Source organism: Misgurnus anguillicaudatus, chromosome 3 (assembly GCF_027580225.2).
Source record: "Misgurnus anguillicaudatus chromosome 3, ASM2758022v2, whole genome shotgun sequence".
NCBI classification, from domain to species: Eukaryota; Metazoa; Chordata; class Actinopteri; order Cypriniformes; family Cobitidae; genus Misgurnus; species Misgurnus anguillicaudatus.
Window position 1 is genome coordinate 11,390,456 of NC_073339.2, and position 20,596 is coordinate 11,411,051.

Consider the following 20,596-nt stretch of genomic DNA (forward strand, 5'->3'; position numbering starts at 1 on the left):
AATTATATGTTAGCCTACATGTTATCCTTATATTGTACTGAAATGAGCTGTATTCCTTGAGGCCTGATCCTCCAAAAGCACTTTTTGATAAGTTGTGTCAACCCAGTGCATGTCAGGTTTGTGCTGTGAATCTGAATTAAAAGTGATTAAAGAATAGAAATGAAAAGAGGTTGCGTGTCTTGCCATGTTATTAGGCTATAGGCTGCATTATAGTGGGCTCTATTGTGTTTGGTATGTGTACCATAATTTACCAGACTTTTACCAGATCATTTGTCTATGTTTTTGATTCTGACAGTGATTTTTACTGTATTTTGCCATAAATCTTCACTTTGCCTATTCAAAGCTCGAGGGCCAACACATAACTTCTAGATTTATAAGCAGCAACAAACTACATTTTAACATTTTATAATGCTTAGTCATACTTCTGTTCTTTTGATGAAAGTAACTCAAAGTAATGCAAAAGTAGTGTAACTCATTACAGTTCAGAGACAGTAATATTGTAATGTAACTAATTACTTTCAAATGACAGTAATTTGTAATATATAATGTATTACACTTTGGAAGTAACTTGCCCAACACTGTTGATTACATGTTTCTGACATAGGAAACCACGGCAATTTTAAACCATGGCTTTGCGACTTTTACTGTGCGTTCACACCAGACGCGGAAGAGGCGGTAAAAACGCGCTTTATTTTACTCGCTTCATTTGTGCGTGAAAGTTGCGCATGAAATTCTAGTCATCAGAGACGTTCAGGCGTAAATTTGCCTCATGGGAGGGGCTTATATAGCTCAAATTTAGGAAACTTACCAGATTGTTCGACCTCCTCACTCACTTTCTTCCAAACAAGATCATTTTTATTTCTGTAAAAGAGATGTCTCTTATAGTGATGATAATTATCCTCCATTGTTGTTTTGTTTTTCTTCCTATAATCACGTCTCCTAATTAGTTAACACGGCGCGAAAATTCGCCAAAGTTCAGATTGTTCAACTCAATTCACGCAGAACGCGTCTTTCGTGCTTACTGCAGCGCAGGATGCCTATTCGCGTCTTTGCTTGACTTAACATGTAAATCATTCGCACTTGACTCTTCCGTGTCTGGTGTGAACGCATCATTAGTCTTTAGAAAACTCCAAATTTATAGAGAATGCAGAATTTGCACATGATTTGTCTTAAAGCCTATTTAAACATGACATAGAAATGTAAACAACAATAAAAACTTTCACTGGGAACCCAATTATAGCACTTAAACATGGAAAAAGTCTGATTTTCATGCCATGGCCCCTTTAGATAAAGTTATAAAAAAGCGTTGTGCCTTTTGAAAAGTGTGTTTTCTTTGCCTATATCTAAAAAAATTCGTAAGAACAACGTTCTCCAACTTAACTTTGACCATTTATCCAGATATAAAGCATAAACTCGATGAGAGATGCTGTGCGCAGCGTTGCCAAGTCCTCTGCTTTTTGCGGCCTTCAGATTTGGGCTACTTTTAAACTGTTTCAGCGAGTTTATATATATATATTAGGGATGCACCGAATCCAGATTTTTTAGGTTCGGCCGAATCCCGAATCCACCGTTTAAGATTCGGCCGAATCCGAAACCGAATACCGAATCCTACTCGCATCCTTATTCCAACACAGTAAAACACATTAATGAAGTAAAAAACGTCCACAGCAGTGTATTTTTCATTTTATTTAATTTTAACTGTACATTATGCCAGGATGACAAGTTGGAAAAACTATTTTGACAATTACCATAAGCCTATGCATAATGAAAGCGATGCGTTGCGATACGCTCGTTTTTCCAATAAGCAAGCAGCTCCGCGCTGAAAACTATATTTAACTGAGTGAGAAGCTCCGCTCGTCAATGTCAGTCTTCACACGGCCGTCCAATTACAGTGGAGGAGGGGCGGGACATTACCACAGCAACCAACCGGCTCACAGCTGAAGCATCACAGCCATAGATATATGATCACAGCTACCAAGCGCTCGGCTGAAAAACAGCTGGCATTTGGGGTCCTCAAGGCGTTTTCAGCGGTGTTTAAAAGTTTTCGTGTGTCCAGCTGACCGAAAGAAAAAGCTCATCCCCACGTCAGCACCCGATGTGTGTAAACAACGGCTGCGTGACGTCGACCAGCGTAGCGCAAGCCTAGGGTTCGGTTCGGTGGAAAAAAAATCTAGGATTCGGCCGAACCCGAACCCCGCCAAAAAGCCCAGTATTCGGCCGAATCCGAAACCGAATCCTGGATTCGGTGCATCCCTAATATATATAAAACAAAATTCGCCAAAGTTCAGATTTTTTAACTCAATTCACGCGGAACGCGTTTTTCGTGCTTACTGCAACACAGGATACCTATTCGCGTCTTTGCATTGACTTAACATGTAAATCATTCGCACTTGACTCTTCTGTGTCTGGTGTGAACGAACCATTAGTCTTTAGAAAACTCCACATTTATAGAGAATGCAGAATTTGCACATGATTTGTCTTAAAGCATATTTAAACATGACATAGAAATGTAAACAACAATAAAAACTTTCACTGAAAACCCAATTATAGCACTTAAACATGGAAAAAGTCAGATTTTCATGCCATGGCCCCTTTAGATAAAGTTATAAAAAAGCATTGTGCCTTTTGAAAAGTGTGTTTTCTTTGCCTATATCTAAAAAAATTCGTAAGAACAACGTTCTCCAACTTAACTTTGACCATTTATCCAGATATAAAGCATAAACTCGACGAGAAAGCTGTGCGCAGCGTTGCCAAGTCCTCTGCTTTTTGCGGACTTCAGATTTGGGCTACTTTTAAACTGTTTCAGCGAGTTTATATATATATAAAACAAAATTCGCCAAAGTTCAGATTTTTCAACTCAATTCACGCGGAACGCGTCTTTCGTGCTTACTGCAACACAGGATACCTATTCGCGTCTTTGCATTGACTTAACATGTAAATCATTCGCACTTGACTCTTCTGTGTCTGGTGTGAACGCACCATTAGTCTTTAGAAAACTCCAAATTTATAGAGAATGCAGAATTTGCACATGATTTGTCTTAAAGCTTATTTAAACATGACATAGAAATGTAAACAACAATAAAAACTTTCACTGGGAACCCAATTATAGCACTTAAACATGGAAAAAGTCAGATTTTCATGCCATGGCCCCTTTAGATAAAGTAATAAAAAAAGCGTTGTGCCTTTCGAAAAGTGTGTTTTCTTTGCCTATATCTAAAAAAATTTGTAAGAACAACGTTCTCCAACTTAACTTTGACCATTTATCCAGATATAAAGCATAAACTCGATGAGAGATGCTGTGCGCAGCGTTGCCAAGTCCTCTGCTTTTTGCGGACTTCAGATTTGGGCTACTTTTAAACTGTTTCAGCAAGTTTATATATATATATAAAACAAAATTCGCCAAAGTTCAGATTTTTCAACTCAATTCACGCGGAACGCGTCTTTCGTGCTTACTGCAGCACAGGATGCCTATTCGCGTCTTTGCATTGACTTAACATGTAAATCATTCGCACTTGACTCTTCTGTGTCTGGTGTGAACGCACCATTAGTCTTTAGAAAACTCAAAATTTATAGAGAATGCAGAATTTGCACATGATTTGTCTTAAAGCATATTTAAACATGTAAACAACAATACAAACTTTCACTGGGAACCCAATTATAGCACTTAAACATGGAAAAAGTCAGATTTTCATGCCATGGCCCCTTTAGATAAAGTAATAAAAAAGCGTTGTGTCTTTCGAAAAGTGTGTTTTCTTTGCCTATATCTAAAAAAATTCGTAAGAACAACGTTCTCCAACTTAACTTTGACCATTTATCCAGATATAAAGCGTAAACTCGATGAGACATACTGTGCGCAGTGTTGCCAAGTCCTCTGCTTTTTGTGGACTTCAGATTTGGGCTACTTTTAAACTGTTTCAGCGAGTTTATATATATATATAAAACTTGTGGCTTTATATATTATATATTACAAAGTGTAACAGAAATTTGCATATTAAGTACACATAAACAAATAATTCAGGGTCTGTTCTGTTCATGTATAGATACAGTATATACATATATACATACACTTATATATATACATATAAAAGCAATAAAGCATTCTGTATTATTAGTATAAATAGCGGTTTTAGCATCATGAGAACACATTGCACTGGAAAACACTTGTGTGAAACCATTGAAACATTTTTAACCATCAGTTCCTGTGTTTGACCTTCATTTGCTGTTTGAAGTATTAATCGACCCACACAGTTTTACTTTTACTCACCTTTAGCCAAGTTTACATTCTAATATTGTGGAGAAACATCAGGCATCTTTAATAATATAAAAATATAACGGAAATATATTATGGACCTAAAAATGTATTTGCACAGAAACAATTTTTTAGCATAACATTGTTATTAAACAATAGATATACTGTATGAATTAAATTTATTTTAGCAAATAAGCTTCATCCTCTAAAATGTCCTTAGTTTGGACAGTAATTGCATAGATGGCTCAATAAGCAATATTTGTTGTAAGAAAATATCTAGCAGTGGTTGATATGCATTTGATATTTTGGTTTTTAATGACAAGTCATTCATGGATTTTAATTGTGCCTTAATTGTCCAAATAGTTTTCAGGGCCACTGTAAGTACATTGTCAGTACCTTTAATGCACTAATTTGGACTCTTTAGGTATATATGTGTACTTTCTGAAAGGTTACCGCCCCAGTGACAACTAGGGACCATTTTTGACATTTGGACTAAAACAACGCCTCTGTTATTCTACCCAATGCTTTCTTAAAGTTAAAGCTTAAATATCAGATATGAAAGGCCATTCAATGTCTAATGTATCAGGATAATCATTGTGATGACTGAAATAAGAATTCATATAAAGATATTTGCTGAGCGTTGAAGGCCTCCATGTTTTCTCCATTGTTTCAGAAGAGGTTTTACTTCTACTTTGTTTCCTTTTAAAATTTAAAACCACACTGTGATATCACTTTGGACATTGAGAGTGTTTAGTTTGGCCTTTGCGTATGTTTGGAGAAGCTTTGTTGCATATTAATCCGTGCAGCTGTTGAAAGACAATAAAGGCCAATAAGAGGGACAAAATAAAGCAAAACAGTCTTTCTTATGAACACGAGGTGGATTAACACTGTCTATGTGAGGGGTCAGTGCAGGTCACCACCCTAACAGTTCACAATGGTTTCTGGGTAAATGCTTTAATGACTAAATAGTTGAAACAATTAAACTTGAATAAACATAGAAATGATTCAGTTTGCTGCTGCCGGGAAAATGAATAAAATTGATGAGTCACATCTTTTTGACCAATCAAATGCTCTGAAATGAGAATGACCCTGCCCCAGTACCACATGCCTTACGGTACATTCACACGGGGCATAAGCGTTAACGCTTCTCATTTACTTTAATGGTTGTCGTCATGCGTCACTGCTGTTGCTATAGAGGCAGGAGTAGTTAAACATTTCTCAATTTTTCAAGCGCTAACATGTGCGTCAGCCAATTAGGTCGCCTTCTGCAAAGCGAGCCAGCCAATGATATTTATGCAAGACCGGAGCATGTGTCGCAGCCACTGTGATTGGATGTTGGCCACGCTTCAGACAAGCCTTCCGTCAAGAGTTAACGCTTTCCCCCGTGTGAATGTACCGTCAATGTAGCAAATCATGGTTCATGAATATGACCAAAATAAAGGTTTATTTGAAAATGCATTTTAAAGCTAATTTTTATGCTCATTGTCCAGCTCCCCTAGAGTTAAACATTTGATTTTTACCTTTTTGGAATCCATTCAGCCGATCTCCGGGTCTGGCGCTAACATTTTTAGCATAGCTTAGCATAATCCATTGAATCTGATTAGACCATTAGCATAGCGCTCAAAAATGACTAAAGAGTTTTGATATTTTACTTATTTAAAACTTGACTTTTCTGTAGTTACATCGTGTACTAAGACCGACGGAAAATTAAAAGTTGTGATTTTCTAGGCAGATATGTCTAGGAACTATACTCTCATTCTGGCGTAATAATCAAGGACTTTGCTGTCATAACATGGCTGCAGCAGGCGCAATGATATTACGCACCCCCGAAAATAGTCCCCTGCTATTGAAAGTTACAAAGGGGACTATTTTTACGTGCTGCATAATATCATTGCACAAATATCTTAGTACACAATGTAACAACAGAAGAGTCAAGTTTTAAATAGGAAAAATATTGAAACTGGTTATTTTTTAGCGCAATGCTAATGGTCCAACCAGATTCAATGGACCATGCCAAGCCATGCTAAAAGTGGTACCGCCAGACCCGGAGATCAGCTTAATGGATTCCAAAACGATAAAAATCAAATGTTTAACTTTAAAATTAGAATTTTAAAAAAAAGTGGAGTGTCCCTTAAAAAAACATGTCCCTTCCAAAAAACATTGTCTTTGTTTGACTATGAATTTGAGTAGATCTGAGATAAACAGTGTCTGTTGTCACTTCTAACTTTTTGCTGTTTGTGCACTTTATGGCATTGATCTACGTTATCATCTATTCTCCATTCTGCCCTTTGCAGGCCTTGTCTCATTCTCAGAGGTAGTGTGGTTCAGACAAATGGACGGTCTTCACACCATTGCTAAATGAGGAGAAAGGCATTTTATCGCCGACTGTATGACCAGGGCTGAGGAGAGAGTGTCAGGGGTCACCGCAATGTTGATGACATCTCAAAGTGTCCCAGTCACACTTTACTATAAGCGGATACTGTACCCAGATACCAACCGAGGTAACAACAGCAACACTGGTTTGCATTATTAGCAGGGATTGCTAAAACAAGACAGTCTTGCAAGACGCCATTACTGAAAGCGAGCCACTAACCACTGATGTAAATGCATTTAACTATGCATATCAGAAACAGACAAACTGTAACAAAGAAATAAACTCCAGATTAATGTAACTGAACGGTAGCCCAAAGCTAATTTGGCCACATGGTGCATCTCTTAAATGTCCCATGTCCAATCTCTAAGCACTTCCAATGTCAAGGACTTGTCATGTGCTAGCATTTGAAAACCCTACCATAATAACAGATTGGTTATAAAAGAGATATTTGTTTTTTGTGTCGATAGCATTTTTTTCTTTTTTATGGGTTGTGTGAAACATTATAATGATGTTTTTAAGGGAAGCTCCACTTTTATGAAAATAGACTTATTTTCCAGCTCCTCTAGAGTTAAATATTACATTTTACCGTTTTGGAATCCATTCAGCCAAAGTCCATTAGTATGGAGTTTAGACCATTAGTATCGCTCTCAAAAATGACCAAAGAGTTTCAATATTTTTCCTATTTAAAACTTGACTCTTCTGTAGTTACATCGTGTACTAAGGCCGACGGAAAATTCAAAGTTTCGATTTTCTAGGCCAATATGGCTAGGAACTATACTCTCATTCTGGCTTAATAATCAAGGACTTTGCTGCTGTACCATGGCTGCAGGTGCAATGATATTACGCAGCACCTGAAAATAGTCCCCCTAGTAACTTTCAATAGCAGTGGGCAATTTCCAGGCAGTGCGTAATATCATTGTAATATAATAATCAAAGTCCTTGATTATTACGACAGAATGAGAGTATAGTTCCTAGCTATATCGGCCTAGAAAATCGCAGCTTTGAATTTTCCGTCGGTCTTAGTACACAATGTAACTACAGAAGAGTCAAGTTTTAAATAGGAAAAATATTGAAACTCTTTGGTCATTTTTGAGAGCAATGCTAATGGTCTAATCAGATTCAATGTATTATGCTAAGCTATGCTAAAAGTGGTAGCGCCAGACCCAGAGATCAGCGGAATGGATTCCAAAGCGGTAAAAATAAATGTTTAACTTTAGAAGAGCTGGAAAATGAGCCTAATTTAAAAAAAAGTGGAGTGTGCATTTAATAGATGTGTGTAGTACACTGTAAAAAAACAAATTGTCAATTTGATTATCAGAGTCAATTAAGATTACTATTTCAAGTTTTAACTTGACTTAAAAAAAGTTGTTTGACTTAATTTGTTAAGTTAAAGTAACAAAAAAATATGCTGATTTTATATAATTTTTAACAGTGTACATTATAGATAGTGTTCAAAACAGCTTCTGATAAGTAATCAAAATGAAACGTTCATTAAGTCCGTGCTTTCAACACGTCGCAGAAGCGAGACCCGTTTGAAACATCTACAGCTCAAAATAATCACCAAGAGACCGCAAGCCTGAGTCAAATTCCCATTGTTTCTCAATACAATCTCACTTTCCTTCCTGATAATGAGATATTTCTCCAGCTATAATAGAGTGGCAGGCAGGCATTGTGAGTGGAGAGGAGAAATGGGAGGGGAAAGGAGGAGAACGAGGGAGGCACAAGCACTTCTGTTGGTATTTCTTGACATGCCCATTGCATGCGACAACACTTCCATCTCATCCGTGACTCTGGTCGACCTTCAAGCAGCTGTTTCTTATTATCAGCACGGCCATTGGAAACGACAGCGATAGAGGACCAGGACCCTTCTAGGAGAGGAGTGATTGATTTGTTTACTTTTAACACTTCAAGTAAGATTCACTTTTGAGTGGCATCCACGCAGGTGATCGTCTTCAAACACCATCTGACATACATTCATTCAACCTCGATTCATCCATCCTTGAATGGTTTTTGGTTGAAAAAGACTAAAGAGGTACTAAAGAGTCCATTGTGACCTCAACCCAAGAGACTCTGTCTGTCAGGACGGCCTTGTAGCCACATCTCAGCCTTGTCAAGAGGAATGAACTTTACACACCTCAAGGTGTCAACATAACTCCTTTATACCTCTGAGAAAACATCAAACCGTATGGCTGTGTACTCATATATTCAGGAATTTTAGCACACTTTGATCCGAGCTATAACGCTACTTTGAGAGACACTCAACCTCAGGCGCTAATCGCTGAGAACTTACATTATATCAAAGTAAAACATCATCTGCCATCTCTGAGGAATCGTGACTGGCAGCCCAAAAAGTTATTTTGGCAAGTATACCCGCATCTCGAAAAAGGAAGAAGTAAAGACAGAGATCATAGAAGAACCTGTCAATCAACGTCTCCAAAACGGCAATCCTTTACACATCAGTTTGAAGAGAGACGAACACACCTGACAGATCTTAACCAGACACCTGCTGGGCAACTACATTGAAAGGTACACAGATAGAGAACAGGTGAGGGTGCTGCATGTAAATATATATATATATATTTTTTTTTTTGCTAATGGATAAATTGGGAATAAAGCACCCTGATGCAGTTTCATCAAAAATCGGTTTGCTACTGCAATATCAAATATTAATTCATATTACATTCATGCATTTCAAGATGCTCTCATCCAAAGCAACTCCAGGTAAAGACTTTTGTCTTGTGCTTTACTGTTTTCGCACATAATGTAAAGAACAGTTTGGGAGAATATAACATTGATATATTAAATATTGTCTAAGTAAGGCCGGATTGTAAAATGTAAATTTGATGCTCTTAATCTCATTTTTGAGACTTAAGCCTGGATTTCACAGACAGGGTCACATATTGATTCCCAAATCTCAGCAGAAGTTCTCATGAAAAGATTTTAATGTTTGGCACATACAAAGCATAAACATAAGGGGATTTATTAAGATTCATTAGAAACGATTTTTAACAGCTACAAAATAAGGATTCGCAAGAAAGACAAAACCTTTTTATAAAAACTCTTTAAAATTCTTATTGTGTATGAAATGTGTTAGCATAGGAAAATAAACTTGCATTGCGTCACTTAATATCACCAAAAGCAAAATAATGAATATGCCATTCCAACAGTTATTAAATGAAGATAAAAATTTTAGGTACATATTAAAATTCTGCATGACGCTCCTCTAATCTAATTTAATCTAACCTCACAGCGTTTGGCTGAAGATCAATATTAGGTCTCTCTGCTATTTTAACATGCTGGGAACTAATAGGAAAAGTCTGATAAATAGACAGCTATAATGATTCCCAGGAGAGGCTCTTTAAATACACTAACTCACTTGTAAAAGCAGTGTCTTATGGGTCAATGACAAAACAAGCTCCTAAAAATTTATTTTTAAAAATTGATGTAATGCATATTTTTGATTCAGGAACAATGGATTTAGAAAGTTTTGTTTATAACGTTTCAGTCAATTTTAATTATTTTTTAACAATATTTAATTCGCTCCCTGTGTCATGCTTATTCTTTGTTTATTTGATAGTGGCATTTAAAGGGACACTACAGGGTTTTTTTTATATTTTGCAGCTCCCCTAGAGTTTTGAGTTTTACCATTTTGGAATCCATTCAGCTGATCTCTGTGTCTGGCGCTAACACTTTTAGCATAGCTTAGCATAATCCATTGAATCTAATTAGACCATTAGCATCACGCTCAAAAATAAGCAAAGAGTTTTGATATTTTTCCTATTTAAAACTTGACTCTTCTGTAGTTACATCGTGATCTAAGAACTACTGAAAGTTCGCAAGGGGACTATTTTTGGGCGCTGCGTAATATCATAGCGCCTGCTGCAGTAATGGTACGGCAGCAAAATTCTTGATTATTACGCCAGAATGAGAGTATATGCTAATGGTCTAATCAGATTCAATGGATTATGCTAAGCTATGCTAAAAGTGGTAGCGCCAGACCCGGAGATTGTCTGAATGGATTCCAAAACGATAAAAATCAAATGTTTAACTTTAGGGGAGCTAGAAAATAAGCATATTTATAAAAGAATTTGATTGTCCCTTAATCCTAAAAATAGTTTAAAAGTGTAAAACAATTTTACCATAAAACTAACATTTGAGATCTTTGGATTTAAGCACAATAAAATAAATAAATAAATAAATAAATAAATATTAATTAATTAAATTGTATTATTATTATTACACTAAATTGTTGGCTTATTAAAATGATTTAGCTTCATATTTGTTTTTTTAGGGGCATTCATAGCAGTTGCACCCTTTGACTTTCTGGTTTCACCTCCTGACCTCTGCGATAAATTTACATTTAACAGACAGATGCTGGCATAAGCTTTTGCCTGTGATATAATGTTTTTGATAAATAGCATTTTTTCTATTGTTACATTGGTTGTACCACCTGACACAAAAAGTGTACCAGCCTACCCATGACAATAAAGTGGCTATTTTTCAGTATTTGAAAATTGATTACTTTTCATTCAGGCATAAAGATCAACTGGGGTTCACTAGATGATGTGATATCATGTTTACTGTTTATACTTGTAACTTCTTAATAAAAGCCCCATGATTGCGGTTAGACCTTGACATTTGAGAACATGCAAATTGTAGGAAAACGTTTTTAAATTATCCTAACATCCCAACAACTACTGATATTCGTGAAATTTGTTTATAGGAAAGCTTTTAAACATAAAATAATGCCAAAGTATCTTATTTTGATTTTTTTATAATGTAAACACTATTTTTAGTTGTTTTCTTAAACTGTCAATTTGTACAAACAGTTGCCTCGCCTGCCATTTATCAAGTTGGAGACACAAATGATTTTTTCGTGATCATATCACGAATTTCTGTTTACGTGTTACGTATTGGTTACTCGACTGTTTTGTCCTGTTTTCTTACCATTTTCGCTTCGGTTTAGGGTTAGATTTACATAAAACGACATCCTTACCCAAACCCAATTCTAACCCAAACCCAATTCTAACCCTAACGCCAGACGACAATGTCTTAAAATTTAGAAAATATAATAAAAAAATCCGAAAAAATAGTATAAACCAATTCTTCAAGTGACATTCTAATGCAAACACCAAATCTAAGCCTAATCCGAAGCGAAAATGGTTTGAAAATAAGAAAAAGCAGTTGAGTAACCCATACGTGACAATGACACATAAACAAAAATTTGTGACACGATCACGAAAAAACACGGAAATTCGTGACAGTATCACAAAAAAGAATAAAAAAATTACGTGACTATAGGTACATAATTTTGTGAGACTGGGTAGTATATAACTATAAAAAAGATATCTATTAAACGTTTATATTTATAATACATTTAAATATATTTTATTTTCAACTCAATTTGTGTAAGATTGCATTTACTTCAGTTTCGACATCTGTTTGTGAAAGTAGAAGCAACAAACAATTTGTTTGAGTTGGCTCTTTCAAACAAATCGGTTGATCTGATTCACAAAACCTTTACGGTTGGACTGAATGGATTCAGCCTACTGACTCGATGATGGTCACGGCTCATTGAAGTGGAAGATTAGAAGTAAATAATGAATTAGATTCATTCTGTTCCTCAAACAGATATATCATAATGCTTCTGAGGACTTGAAATGCTTTGCGTAATTCATCCAAATCATTTTTATACAACAGTGAAAGGAATGAAGGAAAGAAAGGAGGTCCATGTAGAAGTCAAACCAAATAATAATTCCACGTTTACGTCCGTTATCATGTTTTCGCTGTCTGTCGTAATGCTGACTCAAATGCAGACAGGACAAACAGAGACCGGATGATCATGGTTCTCTTCTTGATGGCTGATTGCACCGCTATTCATCAGGCGGTATCTCTAGATGCCCCTGCCGTCGAAGACTCCTACATTGTTCTCCTTTCCTCGGGTAAACAACTAAGGAGAAAGGAGTGAGTCTCGCCCCCTTCTTCCTGAAAGTTTCACTGACACAAAAATAGCCCAGAGAAACATTCACATGTGTTTACAGTAAATGACTTGAGCCCTGATGATGGGCACTTCATTTATTTGTGACCTACATTTCGTCTCAACTAAGTTGCTCTCAACTCTTTGAAATGAAGGTGTTAAACAATTCAATAGAACTGTTAATGGCTTTGTTTTCATAAAGAACCTTTCTTTTTTTGTTTAGATAACCAAAAATGGTCAGTTTGAAGAAACCTTTATTTTTACACTGTGAAATTTGGATCTACATAAAAATGAAAACAAGATCCACATCATCACACCTGATATTTATTTGTCTGTGTTGTAGGTGCTAATGTTAACCTCTTTGGCCTCAGTCTCTTGAACTTTGCCAATTTCCATTCAAGTACCTTGTAAGAGGGAAATTATATTGTTTAAGATTGTTTCCTCAAAGGGGAGGGAGTAAAGCGGACCCATATAGAGCCTCCAGAGGACTGTGTGTGCCCAAATATATTCAGTCTGTCCTTAAATATACGATTCCCACATCTGATGCCAGATTCTTTATATACGCAGCCATTTTAAAAGTCACGTTATATGACCCTGGACCAGCCATAAGTCGCACAGATATATTTGTAGCAATAGCCAACAATAAATTTGGGCTAAAAATTATCGTTAGGATATTAAGTAAAGATCATGTTCAATTGAGATAAATAATTGTTTGAAATCTATTAAATATCATTAGTATAATGCTCCGATTCAGTATTGGGTGTGTTTACACAGAGTGTTTCTTTAGCATTTATATCTACATTTTTTACTTAAGTAAAAGTAAAAAAAACTAGATGTTTAATGTAATTAAATATTAAATATAAACCAAAAACTTGAAATTATGAAATGTAGTAAAGTAAAAATTATGATAATATGCTTTGGAATGTATGTTTTCCAAAGATAAACACTGATAAAATATGAATACATGAAAATGTACTTTTATGTAGAAAGTAAAAATACTTAAGTAGTGTCCGCCCTCTGATTTTTTTCAATGCTTCCCATGAGAAATGACCACTAAAACATACAGACGTAGCAAAGTTCACATAGTAAAGCGGTGAGACTTTTCTTGAATCCCTCTTCCCATAAAGCCCCTGGAGTACCAAGACTCTGATGAGCGAGAGAAAGAGATAGCAAGATAAAGACCGTATTAAGTTATTTAGGTGAAAATATTATACACATAACATAATTTCCCATGACAATTTAGTATTACGTTTACTATTTACTTCACAATTTAGTAATAAACTGTGAAGTAATTGTGATTTTTTTTTATATTTACACGTCATATTCTATATTAATTATTCTCAATGCTTTTAGGTACACATTTTATATTGGCAACAGGAAATGCTTTCAATTTATCAAGGATGATAAATACCACTAAATATTTGGTTCTTTTGCACTTATTTTTAGCAGCAGGTTCCTTAAATTCCTTCGCCTGTTTCCCAGACTCTCAGCATTTGACTGTGTGGGAAAAGTTTCGACTTCAGACCAGACATCTACACTCACGCTAAACATACAAGCACAATGGAAAATGTAATATATTACCACACTGGCTGTTGGGTTTATTAATAATAATAATAATATTGCTACATTTAAGATACAGTATGTACTACAGTGGTGTGAAATTTTTTTTTAATGAAACAATATTAAATATTAGTAAAAGATAACACAACATGCAGTTTTTAAATGAAGTTTTTTTTTATAAAGGGAAAACAAAATCCAATCACACATGGCCCTGTGTAAAAAAAAGTGTTTGCAGCGTAAACCTATTAACTATTGGGCCACCCTTAACAGCAACAACTGCAATCAAGCGTTTGCGAAAACTTGCAGTGAGTCTGTTACAGCGATGTGGAGGAATTTTGTCCCACTCATCTTAGCAGAATTGTTGTAATTCAGCAACATTGGAGGGTTTGAGAGCATAAACTGCCTTTTTAAGGTCATGCCGCAGCATCTCAGGACTTTGACTAGGCCACTCCAAAGTCTTCATTTTGTTTTTCTTCAGCCATTTAGAGGTGGACTTGCTGGTATGTTTTGGATTATTGTCCTGCTGTAGTACCCAACTTCGCTTCAGCTTTAGGTCACGAACAGATGGCCGGACATTGTCCTTCAGGATTTTTTGGTAGACAGCAAGATTTCATGATTTTATTTATCACAGCAAGTCTTCCAGGTTCTGAAGGAGCAAATCAGCCCCAGACCATCACACTACCACCACCATATTTTACTGTTATTATGATGATGGTCTTTTTCTGAAATGCTGTGTTACTTTTACGCCAGACATAATGGGACACACACCTTCTAAAAAGTCAGTCCACAGAGTATTTTCCCTAAAGTCTTGGGGATCATCAAGATGATCAAGATGTTTTCTGGCAAAACTGAGAAGAGTCTTTATATTAGTTTTGATCAGTTGCGGTTTTCGTCTTGGAACTAATTTTTGCTCAGTCAGGGTTTGGAATTTAGTTTTTCCTTCATAATAAAAATCCTTAATTAAAAAACTGCAAGTTGTGTTACTTGTGTTATCTTTAATTTGTTTCATGATCTGAAACATTAAAGGTGGGGTGCACGATCTCTGAAAGCCAATGTTGACATTTGAAATGACCTAAACAAACACGCCCCTACCCCAATAGAATCTGGACCTTCTTTTGATAGACCCGCCCCACACATACGCAACCCATGCAACGATGTCAGTTAGTAGATATGCCCCTCACTTCTGATTGGCTACAAGTGTGTTTGGGTACTCAGCCCGACTCCCTTTTCCAAAGCGTTTGTTTTCCAAAGTTTGACAAACATGCAAAAAAATAATAATAATCAGGAAGGGTCCAACACTTTTTCATACCACTGTATGTGCATTTTAAAGTAAGTATACTTCTCAATAAAACACTATTATTACTACTACTAGATGAAATATTTTAGACTAGTGTCATGTTAGGCCAAACTGACTGCAGTATAAAACAATGTCAAGTATTAAATGGTCTTAAATTGGAATCCACTTTATTATAAATACAACATTGTCCTGGTTTCTCAGACAGGGTTTATCCTAGTCCCAGACTAAAATGCATGTTTGAGCTGTCTAAACTGAAAACATCATGCACTGACATAATCTTAACATACTGTATATCAGTGCCATTGTTTTGTCTCAAGATGCACAACAGTTATGTTTTTTTATGTTTTTTTGTAAGGTAAATTTCTAAAAACTTATATAACAAATAAATCTAAACCCTGTCTGGGAAACCACCCAATAGTGTTTTGTTTAAACATGAAAGGATTTTTTTTAATGTTTGGCTGGCCAGTAAAATAGTGCTTATGGACTTCCAACAATCTGTATGGATACAATGGTTTTCAGTTATCAGTGTTATTACAGAAATACTATAGTTTTTTATTTCTTTCCTTTATAAAGGCATGCCAGCTTCTATACACTATAAAAATACAGCGTTGGTTAACCAATGGTTAAGTAAATATTGGACAGAACCAACCCATGGGTTATGAATAAACCTGTGATAGGTTGTTTAATCCAAATGCTGGGCTGTTTTAAACCATGGTTATGCAACAATAATCCAGCATATATTTATTTATAGCAGGGGTCTCCAACATGCTGCCCGCGCAGAGTCTGTGAGGTGCCCCCCAAAGCACATTCTATTGAAAGTCCAATTGTAACATGTATTTATTACATATTTTTTATATTAGCTTGGCTTGGTTTACGTATGTTAACACTTTAAACAATACTAAAACATATCAACAATTAAAATAAAATAAAATCAACAAGTAACAAAAAAAAGTTTTGAGTAGACTATATCAAAAAGTACCCCTCCAGATTGTTTTATCCATTGTGGTAGCTCTTGCTCACAAAAAGGTTGGAGACCCCTGATTTATAGGGATGAACCCATATATCGGACTATAATCGCTATCAGCAGATAAAAGTAGTGATAGACCGATATATCGGGCCGATATTTGCGGGGTTTATGTGTATCGGCATCATCCGATATGTGGCTGCTGTGTTTGTCGATTGTTTCTGGCATTATTTATAAACAGATTGCAGGTCATGTGACTAAAAACAACCAACCTTTCCGTGACAACATCGAAAGCTCGGCCTAACAGCGGATCATAGCTGCACAAAGTGGGTTTTTATTTCTCATCTCTATATATATTTGTAGTAGGAAAGTGCTAGAAATCAATATCCTTTGCTGATAGTTCCTCGTCATTGTGGAGAGTGCAGTCATGGTTTCATAGCACCCTCACCCATTTTTACTATTTTTAAAATATAGTTTTTTTTATTAAGTTCAATAATTTTTTTAAATTGAGACATATGGTGTCGTCATGCCATTTTTATGTTGTAAATTGAGTGAGTAAAAGCAGTATCGGCTCCAAATATCGGCTCAAGAAAACCGTCAGCCTGTATCGGTCATCGGCTAAGGCTGATGAAACAAAAATCGGTATCGGCATCGGTATTAAAAAATCCATATCGGTCGATCCTTAGATAAAAGCAAATTTTCCCACTGTCGGACATCAGTTGATTGTTTAAAAACAGCCAATGATAACATAATTACATTTTATACGCTGTGCACTTTTAAGATTTCACAACTAAAGATGCACCGATATATCGGCCAATAACCGATATTGGACGAGAAAAGCCCATTTTGGTTTAAAAACAGACGATAGTCATGGCTGATATATCCTTTAAATCAAAAATTAACAGGAAAATGCAATGAATTTGAGCTCTGTGGATAGAAAATGTAAAGAAACATCACTATAGTTTAATGTTCAATATTAATGGTTATTACATGAATTAATAACAAAAAAAGATTTATCATTTTAAGAATTTAGTTATTGCAAGTTAATATAATCACCAAACTATCGGTCTATAAAATTCTATTCACAACATCATCATTTGAAACAAGGAATAAAAAGCAAACCTATTGGCATCTATCGGTATCAGTATATGTCATTATAAACAATGTAATATCGGTATCACCAAAAAAATCAATCCATCTTTATTTATAACTCAACAATTGGTTCTGTCCGGTATTTACCCAGCTATTGGTTAAACCAACCCAGTATTAACCTCAAGATGTTTAGGATTACTGTATGCTTAAAAACATGACAAAGGTAGAAGTATTAGTCTGAAATACTACTATTCTCCTGAGGTCAGGAGTGTCAAGCCAACTAAGAATCAAGGCACTGTATTGAAAAAATCTATCCTCTTTTTCTCAAGGTATCAAGATTAGACATGGCTGACTGGAGTTTACTTGGGAACTTTCTTGAAGAAGTCCAAGAACATTCCACCTCGGTGGGAAAGGTGTGGCTCACCGTTCTCTTCATCTTCAGAATCCTAGTCCTGGGCACGGCTGCGGAGTCGTCCTGGGGCGACGAGCAGGAGGACTTCACCTGCGACACTGTGCAGCCCGGTTGTGAGAACGTTTGCTATGACCGAGCCTTCCCCATAGCGCACATACGGTACTGGGTGCTTCAGATCGTGTTTGTATCCACACCCTCTCTCATCTACATAGGACACGCCATGCACATCGTACGGAGAGAGGAAAAGAGAAAGAAAGAGCAGGAAGACGAGGGAGACGGAGAAAAGTACCCGGAGAAAGGAAAGGATTGTGGGAAGGAGGACGAGGGAGGAGGGGGGAAAGTGAAATTGAAGGGCGCTCTGCTACAAACATACATACTTAGCATTCTTCTCCGCAGTGTGATGGAGGTGATCTTCATCGTAGCCCAGTATGTGATCTACGGGGTCTTTCTTGACGTGCTCTACGAGTGCAAGGCCCATCCGTGCCCACATCCGGTGAACTGCTACATCTCGCGACCTACGGAGAAGAACGTGTTTATCGTGTTCATGCTAGCGGTGGCAGCAGTGTCTCTTTTTCTCAGTATCGTCGAACTGTATCATTTGGCTTGGAAGCACTTTAAGAAGTTTTTGCACAAATACAAAACTTCAGATCAACGTCCCAACACCCCGTCCACCGTGGCTGCGACCTCCCCCCATCTGTCCACTCCGAATCGGGCATGCACTCCGCCTCCAGATTTCAACCAGTGCCTGGCAACGTCGCCACCGTCTTCACCCACTATACAGTCGCACTCTCTCGCGCACCCCAGCTTTCCGCCTTTTCACGACCGCCTGGCGCATCAGCAGAATTCGGTTAACCTGGCCACCGAACGTAACCACGGCCAGGACTACCTAGGGGTGGATTTCTTTAAGATGAGCTTCTCACAAGCGCCTACGGATACGCCCAACTCGTACGCTTCGGCCACGTTGCTAAGCAGCAGTGAATTTCTTGAGGACAGGAGAAGGTTTAGCAAGAGCAGCGGAACCAGCAGCCGCATAAGACCAAATGACCTTGCGGTATAGCGTCGCGTTTGATAAAGGGATGCCTGGTGTGACTACTAGGCATAAACCTGACGCAGCTGACGTTGCACTTGTTCTTACAGACCTATTTTATAATTACGCATTACTTGATTTGTTTTTAACACAATATCACTTTAAAGATTCACTGTGTAGATTTTAGCGGCATCTTGTGGTAAGATTGTGAATTGCAACCAACGGCTCAGTCCAGAAGGTCCGGTAGCGGCGCATGGCAAAAAATGACTTTCTTAGAATTTCTGTCTAGTTTTGAGTAAAAATATGTAAAAATTCTTAAATCAAAATGCATTTTAAGTGCACAGGACAAAAATGTGCTCTGTATACACTGCAAAAAAGGAGTATTTGTGTCTTGTTTTCAGTAAAAATATAAAAAAATTCTTTTTTTCTTGATGAGCAAAATGGCCCAGGAAAATAAGTCTGGTTTTTGGACCAAGGGTATCAAATTTGGGTGGTGTTGTGCATAGAACAAGCTAAAAAATCTGCCAATGGGGTAAGAAAAAAATCTTGAACATTTTTCTTAAACACTAAATTCAAGAAAAATTTGCTCACCCCATTGGCAGATTTTTTTGCTTGTTTGATGCACAAAATCACTGAAATTTGATATTTTTGGTCTAAAAACTAGACTTAATTTCTTGGGTCGTTTTGCTCATCAAGAAGGAGAAACTTAATTTAAAATTTTTTAGATGTTTTTAGTAAAAATAAGACAAAAATACCGAGAACATTTTTTCTTAATAATCATTTTTTTGCAGTGTAGAGCAGTTTGTCCGTTTAGGGCTACTTTAGAGACATGGTGGACGTCTTCCATGTAAGGAGACCCACAGCGTATTTAGATAAAAACGACTCGTAAGGTAATAAATGCAATACAGTTCATTATGTTATGTCTTTATACACCACTGATAATATAGTTATGTATATTATACTGCATTTCTGTCAAGAAATCCTTCTAAAAGTTACACAATGCACTTTTAAGTCAACCTAAGTCTTTTTCCACATAATGCACTGATGTTTCCTACCAATTCTGTATTTTGTTAATTACTGTTGAATGAGATGTTAAAGATGATAAGGTGAAAATATAACCTTGATATCTTTAATATTGACTGAGTGAGGTCATGTCAAAGATTGAAATCAAGTTTGATGCTTCTAATCTCATAATTATTAGATTATTAGACGTTAACCTGAATTTTACAGACAGGGCCACATAAATACATACAGCTTTGTTTACACCCCTCCTTATGTTGCCCTGATAGAGTGTGAACAATGAAAATAATCAATGCATCTGACACTTTTATATCTGCAAATAAGATATGTATTGGATTTGTTTAATTGAACTTGATGTTTGTCATATTTGGATGATAAAAGAACAGCACAAATGGCCTGTGGCAAGATGTTAAACCGTTTTCAGCATCACTAATTGAACACTGACTTCTGTTGTGAACATACTGGAGTCAAATGGCCTGCACAGATGTCTTTTACGCAGATCTGTAAACGCCACATTATAAACACACTCAAGTGGATAATTCATAAAGCACACCACAAACTTTGACCTACTTAAAGCGAAAGTCCACTTAAACAACATTATATTAAATGTACTAACTCCATATA

The 20,596-nt window shown here is 36.5% G+C and overlaps 1 protein-coding gene across 4 annotated transcripts in view; it reads left to right on the forward strand.

The window, feature by feature from the left end:
• gja5b (gap junction protein, alpha 5b) overlaps positions 1-20,085 on the forward strand; it is a 35,966-nt gene extending 15,881 nt beyond the window's left edge. For 2 of the 4 annotated variants that reach the window (XM_055204591.2, XM_055204592.2), the window contains exons 3-4: positions 6,544-6,750; positions 17,843-20,085. In XM_055204591.2, the coding sequence (XP_055060566.1) occupies positions 17,858-18,982 (1,125 nt within the window). In that variant the 5' untranslated portion in view covers positions 6,544-6,750; positions 17,843-17,857 and the 3' untranslated portion in view covers positions 18,983-20,085. Of the gene's footprint in view, positions 1-6,543; positions 6,751-8,064; positions 9,169-17,842 lie in introns of those variants that run through there. The other 2 variants (XM_055204590.2, XM_055204589.2) reach the window with 2 other exon arrangements.
• The last annotated feature ends 511 nt before the right edge of the window (positions 20,086-20,596 follow it).